At 37.8% G+C, this 21109-nt stretch overlaps 2 protein-coding genes across 3 annotated transcripts in view; one reads left to right on the forward strand and one right to left on the reverse strand.

Annotated features, from left to right (window-relative positions):
• The window catches only part of GTF2E1 (general transcription factor IIE subunit 1), a 33324-nt gene extending 23241 nt beyond the window's left edge, over positions 1-10083 (reverse strand). Inside the window, exons 1-2 of one of the 2 annotated variants that reach the window (XM_045785083.2) lie at positions 9966-10083; positions 4914-5380 (exon numbers count right to left, since the gene is read on the reverse strand). In XM_045785083.2, the coding sequence (XP_045641039.1) occupies positions 4914-5361 (448 nt within the window). In that variant the 5' untranslated portion in view covers positions 5362-5380; positions 9966-10083. The other variant, XM_045785082.2, reaches the window with a different exon arrangement.
• Positions 10084-10164: 81 nt separating this feature from the next.
• RABL3 (RAB, member of RAS oncogene family like 3) overlaps positions 10165-21109 on the forward strand; it is a 39026-nt gene continuing 28081 nt past the window's right edge. The window contains exons 1-2 of the mRNA XM_045785085.2: positions 10165-10294; positions 14662-14753. Of these exons, the coding sequence (XP_045641041.2) occupies positions 10165-10294; positions 14662-14753 (222 nt within the window). The remainder of the gene's footprint in view (positions 10295-14661; positions 14754-21109) is intronic.

Here is a 21109-nt window from a genome sequence, read left to right on the forward strand (position 1 = left end):
CAGCTCAGGTCATGATCCCAGGGTCCTGGAATTGAGTCCCACATCAGCCTCCCTGTTCTGTGGGGAGTCTGCTTCTCCCTCTCCCTCTGCCTGCTGCTCCCCTGTTTGTGTGCTCTCTCTCTAATAAATAAGTAAAATCATAAAATAAAATTAAATTAAAATAAAATAAAATGGGATTCTTGGGTTTCTAGGTAAATTGAGTAATAGTGACACCCAAACTATTTCTAATTCAAATACCTAACAATTTATCTCCCCCACAGCCCTGGATAAAACTACAGTGTCTTATATGCCTTTAAAGAAGTATAAAACTAAAAAAAAAAAAAAAAAAGTATAAAACTATATTCTTTCACCCACTATTCCCACTGCTGAGAATTCTTAAGGAAAAACTTAAGCAGGAATAAATGCTATATAAACAAAACTGTTCAAAACATCCTATCTATACCAACAAAATATAGATAAAATCAAAGTGCCCACAAGGGGTGGAAAGGAAAACTAGCGGAAATCACACTTATTAAAACATATTTTGAACACTAGATAAAAGCAGGAGAGTTTGGTACATTAAGGAACCAAGAGATCACAAACTATTTTTGGCTATGATTGTAATTACAGGTAATATGCAAAAGGACAGTGGTTCTATGGGTAATTTTTTTCCTCTCTTCAAAATTTTCTCTGGCATTATAGCTGCATAATTTTAAAATTAAAAATGAAAAATATAAAGCTATTTCCATATCATCTAACCTTGACATCTAAAAAGAGTATACGATCTTCCCCTTCCTTTTGGGGAAGCATGCTGCTGAATTTAATTTAGAAGTGCCATTAACTAAATCACCCACAGTTGTAAGACTACCAAAGTAGAAACAAAAATATTAAGTCTACGTACCTGGTCACAAAGTTTGCTAAATCTAAAACATGCATTTATGAACCACAAGATGCTATTTTGCTAATCTGAGAAATTTCATGTCATGTGGTCTTCGTTTTGTTTACGTAAAACTCCCATATTTCACTAAAACAGGTTTTGCCTGATTAAGTTTCTGAAACCAGGGCCTAGTGAGCAAAGGCTAGGCCATTTCATTTTAGTGAAATAAAATATCTATATATACTGTAATGGAAAAGCCCAGTTTTTCCCTAGTGTGTGTTCCTCTCCTGTATGTCTCCTTTACTAGTCGCACACACTTCACTTCTGATACTTCTGACCACCAAATGTGTAGAGATTTTAACCCCAGCAATTCCTTGTGACACCAGCTGGATGTCCTAATGTTCAACTCAATTATGACTACCTGGAGATAGCATCACAACACAGGCTGAGGGCTTAGTCCCACAAGACTGCCCCCACTCCTGCAAATTTAGATGCCAGTCACAAGCCCAGGTTATCATGGGTGCTTCTGAACAATAAGCTATAGATGGGAGATTCCAACAACCTCCTCCTTGGATTCAGCTAATTTGCTACAGCAGCTCACAGAACTCAGGAGTATACTTACTTATGTTTACCAATTTATTAAAGGATATGATAATGGATACAGATGAATATCCAAATGCAAGAGATATGTAGGGCCAACTATTTAGGAAGCGGTGCAGGGCTTCCATGTCCTCTCCAAGTGTACCGCTCTCCCTGCACCTCCACATGTTCACCAATCTGGAAGCTCCCTGAATCCATACTATTAGGATTTTTATGGAAGCTTCCCCAAATAGGCATGATCGCTCATTAACTCCATTTTCAGCCCTTCTACCTTCTCAAGAGAATAGGAGGTGGGGTTGAAAATTCTAAGCTTGGTCCTGGCTTAGTCTTTCTAGTGACCAGCCCTCATCCAGGAGCCATCCAGGAACCCTCCCAGAGTAACCTCATTAAAACAGAAGACACTATAATCACCCAGGAAATTACAAGGATTTCAGAAGCCAGGGTCAAAGATCAAATATTAGAATAAAAGAGTTAATGAGTGCTCTTATCACTTAGGAAACTATAAGAGTTTTAGGAGCTCTGTGCAAGGAACTGGGGGCAGAGACAAGAATGTATTTTCTATTATCTCACACATACCAAGCATCAAACCTTTGGAGAGAGTTCAACCCAAGAAAAGCAATGGCAAAATCTAAATGGAAAGTATGGAAAGAATCTACAATCTTTAGGGAAAAAAAAAGAGATGGGGTAGAGAAAAGCTATATACTGGAGTAGAAAGATCACTGGCTTCTGTCAATTAACACTGGTAAAACAATTCTTGCTGAACTCAGAATTTCCTGAGCCCAGAATTTCTAGACACTTATCTAAGAGTCATTACCCTTTGTCCAGTGGCAGAAAGCTGTCTATACACTTGAGTTAAAAACTTTTTATCAGGTAAAGCCTAGAAAGCTTCAAATCTAATTCCTGAATGCCCCCTAGTTACTAATATAAACCAGTTTAAACTAATAATTGTTGAGATGTAAATGGAGATAGATGCCCATCAGATGCCTCCATCATTTCATCAAAGTATCATCAATCTCCAATAACAACCAGGAAGTAAAAGAGCTTTGTAAAAGACTGGGCTTAGAATAAAAACTATAATTCTATCAATTTAAAGAGAGTATAAATATTACAGCAGAAAAAGCTCCCTCGTCTTCTGACACATATACCAAATGTTTATTTCCCATCTTCTTTAAAATGGCAGGGTAAGGGGCATCTGGATGGCTCAGTTGGTTAAGCGGCTGCCTTCAGCTCAGGTCATGATTCCAGGGTCCTGGGATCAAGCCCCACATCGGGCTCCCTGCTTGGTGTGGAGCCATGCTTCTCCCTCTCCCTCTGCCTGCAGCTCCCCCCTCTTGTGTTCTCTGTCAAATAAATAAATAACATTAAAAAAAAAATGGCAGGGGAGGGCATGAATAAAACAGAGTAAGGGAGCAGAGAGAAAAAGACCAAGATTTCTAAAGGGAATGTATAACCAAGGGATGGTGTCAAGGCATTAATAGTGAAAACACAAAACACCAGAAATGACACATGAGACTAGGGCCTAATATCACCCAATAAGCACATTCTCTCCTTAAGGGAAAAGTCCAAATGAAAAGTCAAATTATCATCAAAAGGCAGGTATATTCTCAGAACAAGGTTTCCCAATGACTTAAGAATTTTCAATCATGATACCCATAGGCTTCACTGTATAGACCAAAATGATAATTAAATTGGCTATTAGTGTTGGCTGATCAGTGATTCAAAAACCTTGATTCAAATAATCTTGACTATATTTCTGTGTTAGGCCACCTCCTACAGAGGCCAACTATTGATGACAACTAGTTTCATTCAGACACTAACCCTAGGTGAAATACAAACAGCATCATGAAATTAAATAAGAATCAAATGATTAAATGTAGTAGAAGCACATTACTTTAGATTACCCTCTCTGAGGGACTGGATTACACCTTCCACTGTAGTCAAGAGTGACGAAGACAACCACACTAACACCAACATCTGCAGAGAATCACAAAACCAAAACCCAGAGCTCCTTTAAGAAATCTGTTAGAGTGAATGGCAAAAATGACGAGACTTTTCTAGTCTATTCTGAAAGAGCTCCAGATATATTCTACAACATTCCTCTATAGCACACTCAAGCAATTCTTCTACTCAGGATGGTTAAAATTTTCTTACACCAAGATCTCTTCCTAGTTCAGCCCTTTTAAGGTAAACAGTGAGGTTCATGACAAATTAAACATTTAATACAAATATGAATTCTTTAAACTACCTTTCATCCAAAATGACTGCTTCACAATAAATACTAAACATCACAGGCTATTTCTAGCTCTTTAGGTCAATAATTTTAATTGGTATTGGGTCTATTTCCCATTAAAAAATAATTGTAAAATTCTTTAAAATAAATAAGACATAACATATACAAAAATCAGAAAATTACACGTACAAAAATCTAACTTTTTTTGCAATAAAACATTTCATGTGTCAAAGTTTAAATTAAATTTTTCAGATACCTTTTTAAAAGGCAGATCTATGAACTAAAAAGTAACCTATACTCGAATTCTGCCATAACAAGGGGACAATCTAACTTTACACCACTGGCTCTCTCTATAGATTTTTGCCTCTAGAAAATAATACAAAATTTATCCACTGAGTAATTAGCAAACTGTAGTCTCTTTTCCAGTTTACAAATGACAAGACAAAACAACTATATAATCTGGCACTTTAAAGTTTCTCACGTTAATACTAGACACATTGCACTTTTAGAAAATGCATGTTTTACAATCCTGTGTTGATAAGAAAAAAAATCCTTAAAACTGAAGCATTTAACTAAACGAAGCAAATTACAGATGATGTTGACAATTCTCTTCCACTAATGAATGGCTAAGAGACTAAATATCTACCTACTCGTTAACTTGCAAAAGGTGTCCCTCTTATCTCCTGTGGCTAACTCTTATCTTTTAGTTCTCAGCTGTTACTTAACTTCTTCCAGAGGCCTTCTCCAAAGGCAGATTGGATGCCCTAGTTATATACCACCAGTAACACTTTGTACTTCCACTAACAAAGCATTTTAATACACTGTATTATAACTTGCTGGCAGTGACTGGCACAAGTAGGCATTCAAATAACTGTTGGATGAAGAGGTTAAAAGTAAACATGTCAGAATGGCTTCAAAGTGGTAGAGAAGTCAACCCTTCACATTGGATGCAGCTGCAAATAAGGGGTGGGGATGGGAGCAGAGTTAGGAGGGCCAAGGGTGGGAGGGTACGCTCCCTTGTGAATGAGAAAGGCTGTGCAAAAGCTTCTAAAAGGAACACGATAGTAAGACTAAGAATGACCATATGTGGACTTACACTAATCCATTCACTTTTATAAAGATATACATGATTGGTTTAAAAATTAGATGAATCAATTTAAGAAAAACAATACATATTTTATTTTTTTAAGTTACTTGAAAGACTCATAAATTGGAAAAAAATCTCACCTGTCATGGGATCAAAGAGCTGATTAGCTTCTAAGTCTGTAAAAGTACTACTACAGACAGGACACTTGAAGGAAGCCCGGTTGGTGGAATCTCTCTCATCAGTTTCAATCCTCCTTCTCATGTGGTCCAATTTATATTTTACCACATTAACAAGAGTACGATAATTAATAAAGTAGTAGTTATGGCGAGTGGTTTTCCCATCTGCAGCAGTCTCTACCCTCATTCTGCATTTGATGAACTTGTCTCCCTTTAAATTATTCAAAACCGATCGAAGTTGCTTCCGGTCAAACTTGAGCAGCTCCAGCATATCCTCCTCTTTCACACAGGGGTTCCGGATCAAGATGTCCAAGGCCAATGCATGCTCAATGCCATAAAACCCCCGGATCACATACTTTGCTAACCTCTTCAATGCTGCGGGAACCTCGGTGAGGACATCAGGATCTGCCATCTTTAGCAGCAAACTTCAACTTTAAATAAACCAAAGGCAGAAAAAAAGAGATTAGCTAGGCATAAGGACATAGCAATCATTTTAAATCTAGAATAACCAACCCATTAGGTAGCTGGCAGCTACCACCCTTGAAGTGCCACAAAGGTACTCAAGACATTGTTTTAAAAGACTCATAATGCCTAAGCTTTTAAATGGAGAATAAGATTTTCCTTTAGAGTACAAAGATTACACTTAAAAAGCTTGACATGTTTCTTAAATGTTAATTTTCATGATCTACAGTGCTTAATTCTAAAAAGTAAATTACTACTTATAGCAATGATATATTATATCAAGCCCACTTTATTTTGGAAAGAGAAACAAAAAAGATAAATGAAGCCTCACTACTCTTAATGCTATAGATCTTTGGGAATGCTGGAAAACCCCTGAGAAACCTAGCAATTAGCATATCTTTGAAGTGTCTTTATTTCTTTTCTTGAGTAAAATTTTTCTACCAAAATCTATTCTAGGATGTTTTACATAGTCATGCTCTCACAATAAAATCACAACAAGCCAATAAACACATAAGTAATCCCCAGATGGGTGTTTGGCAAAATTACTGTTACAAATCTGAAAGAAATTAACACTTAGATCCACATAGCTTTATCAACCTTGCAAAGTTAAATCTGATGACCAATTAAGTAAATAGTCCTTAAATTAAAAAAAAAAAAAAAGCCCAAGATATCCTTAAATAATGGATCCCTTCTTGCAAGACAAAGCAGAGGCTAACTGTACCCAATTCTCATGTCATGACCCAGAAGACTGTCTTCCACAAGTCCAAACTGGCATGGGCTAGACTCTAACGTGGCTGTTAAAAAGCCCGCACTTTCGAATTCAGTTAGCCTGCATTTTAGTACCTGTGTGATCCTGAGCAAATCCCTTAAACAACTTCACATTTTACTCTGAGAAATAAGGATAATATCGATTACCTGAGTGAAGTTGTTGTGGCAAATAAATGAGAATGTTAAGCAATATGCTTATTAAGAAGTACTTGTTGATAAGGATAGCTTCCATATTGATTTACTATGTCCCATACTAAAAATGGCCTGGCTACATACACATGCTACATCTAGTGAAATTTCCCTACACTATAGGGAAATTCTTAACAGAGACATTCCACTGAACTATTTCAATACAGAATCATATTCTGGTATTACTACTAGTTTCTATTGAACCTTTTATTTATAATCGGTGGTTATCAATGCAATCAGATTTAATATCTTTTTTTAGAAAATTTTTATATCCACAGTACCATACTATCAAGGTATTCCTAAACAACCAATCTATATACATATGTTTGGGGAGAATTACAATGCCCTATGTGCAATAAAGGAAAAGGAAAGTCAATTATAATATTTCAGATTGTAAATAATCAAGAATGACTATATATATGAGATTAAGCAGCACCTATTTCCAAACCTGTGGTCCTAGAACCTTCCTATCATCCCAAAGCTTAAGGACACTGAGCAAGTACCTGGCTTCAACACCAGAGTAGTATCATAGCATACTACTGGGTACATTTTGTTCTCCTTTCCAGTTTGGTCTATACATTGTACTTGACCTCAGTTTTTTGTTTGTTTGCTTTGTTTTACAAGCTCAACAGTTGGCAGAACACAACGTATAACCTCTGAAACATCCAAAAGACCAAAACTGGCAGACAAATGTCAAAATAAATTACTTTTTCAGTATTATTTCCTACAGTTATATTGCCCTCCCTTACCTCCCACCCCATACACTCCATTTTCTAGACCAGTGGTTCTCAACCCTGGCTGTAAAGCAGAATCATCTGGGGAGCATTTAAAAATACCCATCCTGGGCCCCATTCCCAGAGATTCTGTTTCAGCTGGTCTGGGAGAGACAGACTAGGCATCATGTTATTTTAAAAGCTCTTTTGGTGACTCCAGTACACGGAAAAGTCTCTGACCACTGTTTCAGACAAATTTGGTGGGTAGCTATTACATGTCCTGCCAATGCACATTTTCATTTTACTGTTTCCTTTGCCTGAAACACCTGAGGGGGCCCTAAAGATCTGAGCAAGGGAGTGTTATGAAGGACTCTGCAGGACAACAGTTTGGGGTTTTGAATCCTAGTTCCAACATTTCCTAGCCTGTGACCCTAGGAAATTCTCAGTTTCCTCATATATAAAAGTGACTGACAGCACCTTCTTCATAGATTTGAAGTATGGATTAAATGAGATAATTCATGTAAAGTGTTCTGCTTTCAGGGCTGGAATCATAAGAGTACCGTTAAATACCGGCATTGATAATAAAACCCTCTATTTAGAAAAGTGACTCTTAGAACAGTAAGAGAAATGAACTGAAGTATTGAACATGGATGCACTGCAGAAGTATTAGAGGCATAGTAACCAAACCTAAACTAAGGAAAAGAGGGCCGGATGAATGAAATTTATTACAGAAACAAAATTAAAAGAATCTGATAATATACTGGAAATGGAGTAATAAAGTAGGAAAATTTTAAGTAGCTATTTGGGGTTTTTTTTACAAACTTTTTTATTGTGGTAAAATACACATAACACAAAAGTTATCAATTAACCATTTTTAGGTATACAGTTCAGTGATATTAAATACAATCATAATGTTGTACAATCATCACCACCACCCATCTCCATAACTCTTTTCATCTTGTAAAACTGAAACGCTACACCCATTAAACAATGACATATTTAATGTTATTAAATAATAACATATAGCTATTTGCTTTGAGCCAGTGTAGCTAGGAAGAGAATACTACTACTATGAAACATAGGTTAACACCTGAAAGAGGAACAAACAGGTTTGTGAGAAATGAGGCATTCACTTTTAGATGCTTGTCTCTGAGGAAATACCAGAATATTTCGTGAAGATGTCTAGCAGGTAGCTGAAAAAATGAAAGTGGAGCTCGGGAAAGAAGGCATGTTGTTTCAGCTTATGCAAAATCTCTACATTCTAAAATCATCCTTCCTGACCATTTTGTTCTCTGTTCTTCCACTTCTACTTCCCCACTTACGATGAATCTTCTACTCAGTCTTTGGATTTGTTAAGATACTTAAGTCAGAGGTCTCAAAATGGCAGCCTCTGTCACGTTGTCTGACCCAAAGAACATTTTGAAAATTTTCTGAATTAGCTGTCAACATTAAAAAATCATGAAATTTCACATACATTTCAACTTTAAGCTTGAAAATTGAAAATATCTAAGGAAAAAAGTGACACCGTGTCCCCACATGGAAACAAAAACCTGAAGCCAAAGAGAGCAGCTGACAATTTTAAGCAGGGAAGGAGAATGGCTGGTCTCTGCAGACTTTTGAAAGTGTGACCTTTTAGCACCAACCTCTTCTTCTTTTTAGACTCAGAGTCCATCAGTCACCTCCTAGCCTCACCTACCTCCCTACCCATCCAGAACCCCAAAGGCAAGTTGGTTTTGTTTTTGAACCATATGTATTCTCATCATACAAAAATTTAGCCAGGCACCAGGCACAGAGTTGGAGAAATAAAGTTGAAATGAATGCTTTCTCTGCACTCTGTTTATCCTGGTCAGCCTCATCTCCAGCCACACTCACATTCCCTCAATTCTATGAGCCAGACATGCTTTCTCCACTTCAGGCCTGGAGGAAACAGCACATGCTATTCTTTCTGCCCACAAAGCTAAGCTCAAACTCCCTTCCAATCATCCTTCACATATAAGATGACATTTCTCAGAAAGACCTTCCCAGATTCCCTTTAGTAGCTTAAAATGTTCCCCTTTCTCACAGAGCTCTTTCCCTTTCTTCCCTGTAGTGAATAGACTTGTACTTTCTTCATGTCTATCTCTTGTTCACCACTTTTCAGCATCCAGTCAAGCTAATGAAGCACTTTCATAAAACTTTCCGTAAGTCTCCTAAGCACGTGTTCAACCAATATGCCCACCCTGCCAGCTTCCCCACCCTTCAGCTCACTTCTTGCACTGCTGCTTCCAGGGCAGAAAGACAGGCTACTGAAAACCCTCTCCTTTAAGCAGGAGGTGACCGGTTCAAATTCGCTATTTTAAAAGATTATGCTGACTACAGGATGTGAAATTAAAGAGAAAGGAGTGGATGCGGGAGTCCAGTTAGATTATTTCAGTATACCACTATTCCAGTTCTAGAAGAACTTGGATCCTATACGACTAACTGTGGTTTCTCGGTTACCATGTTTCATGGTACTTTCCACACCTTCATAGTACTTGGTACTGTGAAAGTACATGGTACTTTCCACACCTTCAAGTGGCATATCACCGCAAAACCTGAGGACCACCTGCTCTCCAAGAACTCGGTTCAGTAAGGTTCTCTTCTACCCACTGACAGATCCCGAGCCCCTAAATTCCCTCGGACTGTGCCAGGTGAGTCCTGGGGCCACACTCGGCGCAGCCAAGCCCGTCCTACCCGAGATCGCACACTGGCCGCTCCGGGGTCAATGGTTCTTTGGAGGACCAAGTCAAGAGAGTAGCTAAGGGGAGACGGGTAGCTAAGGAGAAAGGAGGGAAAAGAGGGAGAAACCGTGAAATGCGACGCCGGACCAGAGAATCGAGAACAAGGAACAGGGAACAAGGTTTACCAAAACGAATCTTCGAACACTCCCACTACAGCTTCCCTCAGCGCCTCAACTACCGGCTTAAACGAGCCACGCCACTTGTGCGACAAAGAAAACGCCTTAATCCTGCGACCAGCTTTGGAACCCACCCACCACTTTTAACCATGCCGGCCAATCAGCACAGTGCGGCCTTCAATCAAGACAGTCACGTCCCGACTGGCCAATGAAATTGAAGGTTCTCCCTTCCATACCCAGCTCTGGTTGGTCTACCACCCCGGAACAGGCGTTAACTCCAGGCTGTAGCAAGATGGCGTCCCTGGATCGGGTAAAGGTACTGGTATTGGGAGACTCAGGTGAGCGGTTTAATACACCTCTGGGGCTCCCGACACTTTTGAGTTATCCGATAACCCTCTTTCTTCATTACTTCTCCGTCCCAGCAACGATCTGGCTCCGGCCGTGGCTGAAAGCCCTCTCAAGGTCTAAAAACTACACTTCCCAGAGGACTTTGCTCTATTTGACGAAAGTGGCGTTGCGCGGGTCGGGGGCGCGGGGCCCCGGCCTTTCTCCGCCTTCGCAGCTTTCAAGGTCGGTCTCCCTGGAGACCGCAGCCTAGCTTGTATTGTCAGTTCCTTTGTTTTAAAAGATGTGCAGACATTGAGTATTGTATGGGGCGCTGTGAAGTTGGGATCGTGCCTTCGAGAGATTTTGTTCATTACGGAATTCAGACATGCACTAAGTATGACACTGTTCCAAATGCTTTACATATATTAACTCATTTAACCTGATAGCAGCCCTGTTAACCCCATTTTACAGATGAGAAAAGTGAAGAGGAGAGAGGTAAATGACAGAACCTGCCCACGCACTTAAACACTAAGCTCTATTATGAAATGAAATATTGGGTGGTAGTCCTGTTTTACTCTCAACTGGGTTTCTTGATTTCTTTGTTCTCTAATCCTAATTGAAAACCTATTATGTGCTAGGTTGTAAGAAATAGAACAATTAAGATAAAGCCATATTGTGAAATAGCTGGGATTTAATGCTGAGCTCAATTTAATCCTAGTGTTAAAATTCTTCTTTTGACACCTTGGACTTTTGAGAACTAAAATTGAAGTCTGCATTTTCCCCTCCCACCTATCTACTAGCCTCTTTTTTGCCCTAACTTCCACTTCTGTGCTCTTTAAGAACTTGGAATGATTGCTAACCTTGCATTTCTTTGATGTGCTTTTCTGGAGTTGACCTATGAATGTGTGCTGTGAGCAAAGACATTGTACCAGATGCTTGGAAGTAGAGAGAATATACCCCAAAAAGCTTGAAAACTAGCCTTACAGACTCTGTACAATTGTGATGGAGAGGAGGAGGTTAAGAACGTTTCCACATTGCCTGAAGATTATTTGCATTGCAAAATATTTTATAGATAGCATTATTTAATATTCCCTTAAGAAATTTGCATTTTGAAATTCTATGAATATAATCCAATTTGTCAACTCCAGTTCTTTAGCTTGAAGTGGTGCTGAAATTAATTTAATGAAGTCACTCAGTTTTATATAAATGAATAAAGTAATGATGGTCTGATGGGACTTGGCAAGAGTATTGCCAGGTAGAGTTTGAGACTGGAATCTAGAGCTAACATGGTTCATGATACCTGAAGTAGGTGTTCTCTCCCATTTTAATTCGCTTTTCTATTGCATCTAACAAGCCCTTGATGTTACATATTGTTGGAACTAGTTGATTTCTTTCTTTTTCACAAAAATACTTAAATACCTGCTACACAGCAGGTACTTACTACTTACATAGTAAGTGCTGAAGCTGTAACTGTGGAATCAAAGCATTACATAACAGGGTTGAATTGGCTGCTGCATTAAATGTGGGAAAGTGATCAGGCAATTAGTAAGCTTTTCTTTTTCCTTATAGTTTAGTTGTAAAACAGAAGACATAGTAATGCCCACCTGGTTGATCTTGTCACACATTCACGGATGTTAGGCTAAGTGTGCAGTCAGTTATTGCCTTTTTATCTGTTCCCTTTTAACATTGATTTATTGACAGGTAAGGATAGACTTTTTATACTTCATCTCCCTTTGTATTCAAACTTCAAAGTTTACTTTTGAATAAAGGCTAATTTCCCCCCTGTGAAATTTTGAGGATTTCACAAATATATAAAAGAATGACTTGAAATTTAGAGATTTGTTTTGTATCCCCTAGAGGTATTTGATAATTTAGTAAGGAATCCTGAAAGTCTCACTAATACACACATACTTTTTTCCTCTTTGTTCTTTCAGAGATAAGGAATGAGCTTAACACATTACCAACAACTATATTTGGAGCTGGTATTTATTTAATTATATTGGACTTTTTCCCCCAAGCAAATCAAGTACATTCTTTTGCTCTAATTTGGCTGTAATGGTGAAAACAGAGTTGGTACCTCCCAAAATTCTTAAAGAAATGAACACTTAGCCAATTTTCCTGGCACTTCCTGTTCTTACTGTTGACAGTCAATCCAGTGTTAGTCAATTCTTACCACCCAAAGCAGTTAATTCATGGAGAGCTATACAGTATTACTGCATAGATATGTTTACTTACACAGTTATGCTTAACTGGAAGTTCAGGCCTTGCATCAGGCTAACTAAGTTCCTAGATACATGCCTCCAACATGAACAGCCCACATGCAAACGCAGAAATCAACAGTGTGTCCTAAAGGTCACATATATTAGATGCAGTGCAGTAGACACAAAGACAGAGCCAAATTTGAATACTCAAAAATCTTTTTTTTTAAGATTTTATTATTTATTTGACAGAGAGACAGCCAGTGAGAGAGGGAACGCAAGCAGGGGGAGTGGGAGAGGAAGAAGCAGGCTCCCAGCGGAGGAGCCCGACGTGGGGCTCAATCCCAGAACGCCGGGATCACACCCTGAGCAGAAGGCAGACGCTTAATGACTGAGCCACCCAGGCGCCCCTGAATACTCAGAAATCTTAAATGTCTGTATTGGAAAAAATAAAAATTAAAGAGAAACCTGGGAAAATACTGGATTCAGTTACATGAGACAGCTAATAATAGAGGTTATGTAAATTGATAACACTGAAAGCCATTAGATAAATGGGCAGAGAACATCAACAGATAATTCATAAGAGAGGGAAGACAATTGTTTAACAAAGATAATTGTTTTACTAGAAGGTAAAGAAAGGCAGACTAAAGCAAGATGTCACTTTTTTTCTTTTATCAAATTAATATAGATGAAAAAGCAGCTACATATGTACTGTTGAGGTGCAACAGGACCTGCAGACTTATATGTATGGCTGGTAACAGAGTAACCAGGTGAAAGTTGTCAACTTATATCAAGAACTTGAAATGTTCATTTCCTTTTACATACTAATTTTGCTTCTGGGAAGGTATACTAAGGAAATAATTTTAATTTGAAACAAAAACTTGAACAGTCGTCTCTTAGCATAGTGAAAAATTCAAAACACCCGGAATGCCTAATAATGAGAGGGAGTGGTTAAGTAAATTGTTGTCTACTCTCTGAACTATTGTGGGGACATTAAAAATGTTTATGAAGATTTTTTAATAACATGGGAAATTTTAGCCACTAAATAAATACGAATTCAAGCCTTGTTCTGAATACTGGAGATAAAAACAATGAGCAAAGCCCAGTCCCAGCCCTCAAAGAACTTAAACAGAGTGAATAAAACCTATAAACAAAGAAGTATAATAATGTATTTTTAGTGCTTTGTAGAAGAATGTAGAGGGTACAGTGGAGACCCAGAGGATGGTGGATAGTGTCCTTAGTTCTGTTCTCTATGGAATTTTGAATTCCTTAGAGGACTTTATAACTAGAAAGATGCTGTGTTTTGAAAGATTAATTCACCAGGCCAATGGGGAAGGGGAAATGACGGGGGAGGTTAGGAAGGATATTCCAGACAGAACCAGCTGTGCAAGCAAAGGTGTATATTGTCTTGTTTTTAAGTTCACCATGTACATATTCACAGTAACAACTTGCTTTTAGAGAAACCTTGCTTATGGTATTTAATAAACTTACATGTTGCTCATAGGCTCTTTAGGCAATTTTTCCTTTTTTAAAAAATTCTTCCCAGATTGTCTCTAAATACAACTTTTTATAATAAACATAACTGATAGGTTCATACACAGTAATGCACACAAGGAGGTGGTCCAAAATTTTGATACAACTAGTGTCGCATAAAGTATCTCCAACTATGCTTGTTATAATGGCATCCCAAAATGCTGTTAATTGAGTGAGTGACTCTACATACAGGTATACGGAAGAACTCATTCGCTTTCCTCTTCATACAGATGTCCTAATGCTAGTTCTGGCATTAATAACAACATTACCTTGAACCCAAGGGATCCACAAGAAAATGAAGGGCTGCCTTAGAAGAGGGAATAGAGTATTTCTAAAGGGTTAAGTCTGAGCCAAGTTGTTGGCTGCCTTTTAAAAAATCACTATATGGGAGAACTAGAGTGTCTAAATATGGAATTGTGAAATGGTAAATCCCTGTCACTGGCAGTATTCAAGCACAATTTGAGAGAACCACTTTCTTTAACCATCTTCTCTTTATCATTAAAGCTTATTAAATGGTTGGTATAGTGTGACCACCCTTTAAACAACTATACATATCATTATTACTGGCGTATGCTCAGACTTACTTTTGTCATAATAAATATTTCAGGATATCTCTTATATGACCAGAGTTCTTATGTCTTTTACAGGTGTTGGGAAATCTTCACTGGTTCATCTTCTGTGTCAAAATCAAGTACTGGGAAATCCATCATGGACTGTGGGCTGCTCAGTAGATGTCAGAGTATGTGTTTCTGATATTTTAGTTTTTCTGTCGTCATATTAAAGATAAGTCCTTCAAAATACATGATCAAATTACAGTACTGTGGTCAAAAGTAATAATAATAGCTGGGCTTTATTAACCACCTACTGTGTGCTAGATACTATGCCAAATGCCTTACATGTCTTTTCTAACTTCATCTTTTTAAACTGTGAGGTATAACTGCAGAAACTAAGGCATGGAGAAATAAAGTGCCTTGATCAAATTGACTCAGTGCAAAAAAAGCAAAGTCAAGATTTGATCCTAAATAGTCTTAATCTGGTCTACGGCCATACGATCCTGAATGGACCTGATCTTGTCTAAATAGTCTTAATCCAGAGAGTTCAGTTTTAATTACTGTGCTATATATCTAGAGTTCACTTAACATGATCCATAAATAATTCTATCTAATCCTTTGGCACTAAGACAACTTTTGGCTAGAAGTATATGTAAAGGGGGCAAAAGCTTCTGGAGCCTTAGGTCTAGGTCTTCCATGCCAGCTCACATTTAGGAAACTCTGGTGTGGTTTCCACCAAATTAACTGTCTTCGCAGATACTGTTGGCTTTGCTAATCCCAGCTAGTCCTGTCCAAATGTCATACATCTCTCCATTTGAGTTAAGAAATAAATAGGGAAGGAATGGTAATTAGCTCGATTGACAATTATTTTCTTTTAGTTCTTTGAAGCTGTTGTTCCACAGACTGTGACTTACATTGCTGCTGATTGGAACTCTTTTGTCAGCCTAATTATTACTCCTTTTGAAAGTAATTTCTTCTCTCTAGTTGCTTTTAAAAGATTTGTTTTGATGTTCTGTAGTTTTACTAATATATGTCTAGGTATGGGTTTGGTTTTAGTCATCCTGTCAGAAGGCTGTGCCTCTCACAACTGTCTTCATTTTTCAGAATTTTGAGCCATTATCTATTGTCTTCCCTCATTTCCTCTATCCCCTCCTTTTGTACTTCTGTTAGATTTTTGTCCTCTATATCTTTTCATTGTACTTACATGTTTTTTGTTCTTTATTTCTTCTTTGTGTATTCCGGATCATGTACTCCTGTCTGCCTTCCAGTTAATTAAGAATCTTCTTCATCTATGTCTAATCTCCTCTTTAATATATCCACTAAGTTTTTCATCTTTGTAAGTGTAATTTTTTATTTCTAGATACTCCTCTGGTTCTTTTTCAAATGTCAAAATTTTTCACAATATCCTAATCATTCATTATGGCTTTACTTTTTATTTTAATCATTTCAACATACTATTTTATGATTTCCTTTGGGTTGTTTTATTTTTTTTCTAAGTGGGTGGTAGATATTCTAACTTGCTGTGTATGCTGACTATACTTAATGGAAATGTATCTCTTTGTATGGTTTGTAATTCTTTGAAAATGATCACATCTTAAGCAGGATTTTTTTTCTTCTTCTCTGTGGAAGTTCTGTATGCTGTGTCGTTAAAGTATGGTACCTTTTCGTTTCTGTTGCTTCCAGAACCCTAGGGATTTCAGTGGTACTTGAAATTTCTAAGCTAGGAGTTTCCATGCCATCTAGATAATGTATACTCTCCAAATATTTGATTACAGTGCAGGCCTGTGGTTTCCATTTTTTCGTGGACTCTTTATCTATTATGTGCAACTCTACCGAGGGTCCCTGACAGAAAGTTTTTCCTGCTTTCCTGAGCCATTGGATAGTTTTTCCTACTCCGTTTCACTGACAGGGCCAGATTTCATGAAGGGAACTATAGTCTTTGTCACTCACCTATGTATATTCTTGCCTTAAAAGCCAGAAAACATCTCTATTCCTGGACGGGCACTAAAACTCCAGGGACTGGCCCCTGAAGCTATCTCTGAATCTGGGTCAGTTCCCATTTCTCATTCTGATTTTAAGTTCTTCATTTCTGGCATCTGAGGATTTCCTTCTCTTTTTTTCAAGCTTATCCTCTTTATTTTTTAAAAACTTTTTTATGGCATTTCTGTGAATTTGAAGTCAGAATGCCTGTGAATGTCTATGTTATCTCAGCCTGCCACATCCCAAATTCTTAGCTGTAGAGGAAAACAAATACTAGATAATAAGTCCAGTTGGCAACTTATCAATAGCAAGTTCTGGACAGAATTTCCTTATGGACTTTTCTAAATCCCTTTCTGTGAAAGAGCATAACATATTGAAAAGAAGAGAGACATGAAAAGACATTTCTCCAAAGAAGACATACAAATGGCCAACAGACCCTTGAAAAATGCTCAACATCACTCAGGATCAGGGAAATCCAAATCAAAACCACAGTGAGATACCACCTCTCACCAGTCAGAATGGCTAAAATTAACAACTCGGGAAACAACAAATGTTGGCGAGGATGTGGAGAAAGGGGAACCCTCTTACACTCTTGGTGGGAATGCAAGCTGATGCAGCCACTCTGGTAAGCAGTATGGAGCCTCCTCAAAGAGTTAAGAATAGAGCTACCCTACAACCCAGCAATTGCACTACTAGGTATTTATCCAAAGGATACAAACATAGTGATTCGAAGGGACACATGCACCCCAATATTTATAGCAGCAATGTCCACAATACCCAGAATATGAAAAGAGCCCAGATGTCCATCGACACATGAATGGATAAAGAGGATGTGGTATATATATACAATGGAACACTACTCGGCCATCAAAACGAATGAAAATCTTGCCATTTGCAATGACATGAATGGAACTAGAGTATCATGCTAAGTGAAATAAGTCAGTCAGAAAAAGACAAATACCATATGATTTCACTCATATGTGGAATTTAAGAAACAAAACATGAACATAGGGGAAGGGAAGGAAAAAAAAAATAAGATGAAAAGAGAGAGGGAGACAAACCATAAGAGACTCATAACTTTAGGAGACTGAGGTTGCTGAAAGGGAGGTGGGTCGGGACAAGGGGTAATGGGGTGATGGGCATTAGGGAGGGCACTTAATGTAATGAGCACTGGGTGTTATATGCAATTGATGAATCACTAAATTCTACCCCGGTAACTAATAATACAGTATGTGTTAACTAAATTGAATTTAAATAAAGAATTAAAAAAAAAAAAGAAACTTAGAGTTAAACTCTCACTTCCTGGGTCAGTTCCCATATTGCCTTTTGCTTCCTCAAGAGTGACCTTAGACTAATCAGTTTACTTCTCTGAGCCTTAGTATATCTTCTACAGAATAGAGGTAAAGAATATCTGCTTTAGCTAGCCTACAGGTTTGTAGGTGATGTTACTCTGTGACTGATTTTACCAGAATGAGTGTGGCGCTAATTGACTCCTATAAAGCCAGGCTGGCCTGAATTGCGTTATTGTTAAAGAATGGAGCATGTGGAGGTAAAAGTTACCTTGCGTTTATTACTCTTCACTGTATCTTGGGCTGGTTGGTCTGTCTTCCATCTTTGAGAAGAATGCATTTCTTAAATGACAACATAAGTAAAAGGCATTTTTAAGTGATAATCTTAAGGAAAGTTGCCATAGACATGTAGATGGTTTTGACTATTGCTATAATAAAGTGAACAGTTCTTTCCTCTAGCAGGAATGATTAAATCTTGTACAACCATTACCTAAATAGCTTGGAAGAACACTTTCTTCTGTAGCAGCTTTAAATTGCAGTTACAGCTTCGGTGTTATTAAAACCTGAGAGAGGGTATCTCCAGAATGCTTGTAGATCCATGAATACACCCTCTTCAGAACTCTTAGAAACAATTGTCCCATTAGCTCATTTCACATCTAAGAGCCAACTAAAAATAGAGATGATAAAGGTGATAATGTAATTGTTTAATTTCAAGTACTTGGTGAAACTAATGAGCTTAATGTATGTGCTCAGTAATTACTAACATTTTGGATTTAGTATGCAGTAGAGAGGTGTTCATACTGAATTGAAGGGAAAAGAGAGAAAAGTTTTATTTTGCAGTATTCTTCATTCATTACTGTCTTCCAGTTTTGTTACCCCAAGTCTAATGGAACTAATATAAATGCATGGCTACTCTTAATTATGAAAACAAGACTTATAGAATCTAATCTTTTCACAAATTATAAATAAGGAAATTGACTTGTCATTTCTAGTTCACTTTAATGGGATTTTAACTTTCTAATTTACACATTGCATACAATCAATATTTATTGACTTCCTCTTTGGGCAGCATAATAATGTGCAAGTACTAGGGAGAAATTAAAAAAGAAAAGACAATCTCTATCCTTGCTAAGAATGTGAAGTAGGATCTAGTAGGGGGGATAAGGTTTATATATATGAATGATTTTAGAGATAATAATGTGAATGATGGCTAATATTTCTTAGTGTTTACTTTGTCTAGGCACCCATTTTACATACTAATTCATGTAATTCCCACAACAGCCCTTCAAGGGAGGTACTGTTATTGCCCCTATTTGATACATGAAGCAGTGGAGGTACGGAGTTAAACGTCTTGTTCAAGGTCACATCGCTAAGGTGTTAAACGTCTTGTTCAAGGTCACATCGCTAAGTTAATTCCAAGATAACGTATGATTTTTGGTGCTATTGTAAATGGAATGGATTCCCTAATTTCTCTTTCTTCAGTTTCATTGTTCATGTATAGAAATGCAACTGATTTCTGAGCATTGATTTTGTATCCCGCCACATTACTGAACTGCTCTATAACTTCTAGTAGTTTGGGGGTGGATTGTTTGGGTTTTCCATATAAAATATCGTGTCATCTGCGAAGAGAGACAGTTTGACTTCTTCTTTGCCGATTTGGATACCTTTGATCCCTTTTTGTTGTCTGATTGCTGTTGCAAGGACTTCTAGTACTATGTTGAATAATAATGGTGAGAGTGGGCATCCTTGTCGTGTTCCTGATCTTAAGGGAAAGGCTTCCAGCTTTTCCCCATTGAGAATAATATTCGCTGTAGGCTTTTCATAAATGTACCCTCTATCCCTACACTCTGAAGTGTTTTAATCAGGAAAGGATGTTGTATTTTGTCAAATGCTTTTTCTGCATCTATTGAGAGGATCATATGGTTCTTGACTCTTTTCTTGTTGATATGATCTATCACTGATCGATTTGCGAATGTTGAACCACCCTTGCATCCCAGGGATGAATCCCACTTGGTCATGATGGATAATCCTTTTAATGTACTATTGGATCCTATTAGCTAGGATCTTGTTGAGAATTTTGGCGTCCATATTCATCAGGGATATCGGTCTGTAATTCTCCTTTTTGATGGGGTCTTTGCCTGGTTTGGGGATCAAGGTAATACTGGCCTCATAGAATGAGTTTGGTAGCTTTCCTTCTGTTTCTAGTTTTTGAAACAGCTTCAGGAGAATAGGTATTATTGCATCTTTGAATGTTTGGTAGAATTCCCTGGGGAATCCGTCAGGCCCTGGACTCTTGTTTTTGGGGAGGTTTTTTATCACTGCTTCAATCTCTTCATAATTAATTGATCTGTTTAAATAATCAATTTCTTCCTGTTTCTGTCTTGGTAGTTTATAGGTTTCCAGGAAGGCATCCATTTCTTCCAGGTTGTTTAATTTATTGGCATAAAGCTGTTGGTAAAAGTTTCTAATGATCCTTCCTATTTCATTGGTGTTGGTTGTGACCGCTCCCTTTTCATTCATAATTTTATTAATTTGGGTCCTTTCTCTATTCTTTTGAATGAGTCTGGCCAGTGGCTTATCGATCTTACTTATTCTTTCAAAGAACCAGCTTCTGGTTCTGTTGATTGGCTCTACTGTGCTCCTGGTTTCTAATTCATTGATCTCTGCTCTAATCTTGATCACCTGCCTTCTCATGCATGGGTTAGGCCTGTTCTGTTCCAGCTCCCGCTTCTTGAGGTGAGAATATAAAAACTGCATTTTAGATTTTTCTATTCTTTTGAGTGAGGCTTGGATGGCTATGTATTTTCCCCTTAGGACTGCCTTTGCAGTGTCCCATAGGTTTTAGACCGTTGTATTTTCATTCTCGTTGGTCTCCATAAATTGTTTAAATTGATTTTTAATTTCCTGGTTTATACAATTATCATATGGTTTCACTCATTTATTGAACATAAGAAGTAGGAAGATTGGTAGGAGACGAAAGGGAAGAAGAAAGTGGGGGGTAAACAGAAGGGGGAGTGAGCCATGAGAGACTATGGACTCTGGGAAACAAACTGAGCGCTTCAGAGGGGAGGGGGGTGGGGGAGTGGGATAGGCTGGTGATGGTAGTAAGGAGGGCACGTATTGCATGGTGCACTGGGTGTTATACGCAACTAATGAATCATAGAACTTTACATCAAAAAATAGGGATGTACTGTATGGTGACTAACATAATATAATAAAAAAATATTATTTAAAAAAAAAAAGGTCACATTGCTAGTAAGTGATAGGGTTGGAAT

The sequence above is a fragment of the Ursus americanus genome, chromosome 4 (genome assembly GCF_024610735.1).
Source record: "Ursus americanus isolate L20-20 chromosome 4, mUrsAme1.1.p, whole genome shotgun sequence".
Classification (NCBI taxonomy): domain Eukaryota; kingdom Metazoa; phylum Chordata; class Mammalia; order Carnivora; family Ursidae; genus Ursus; species Ursus americanus.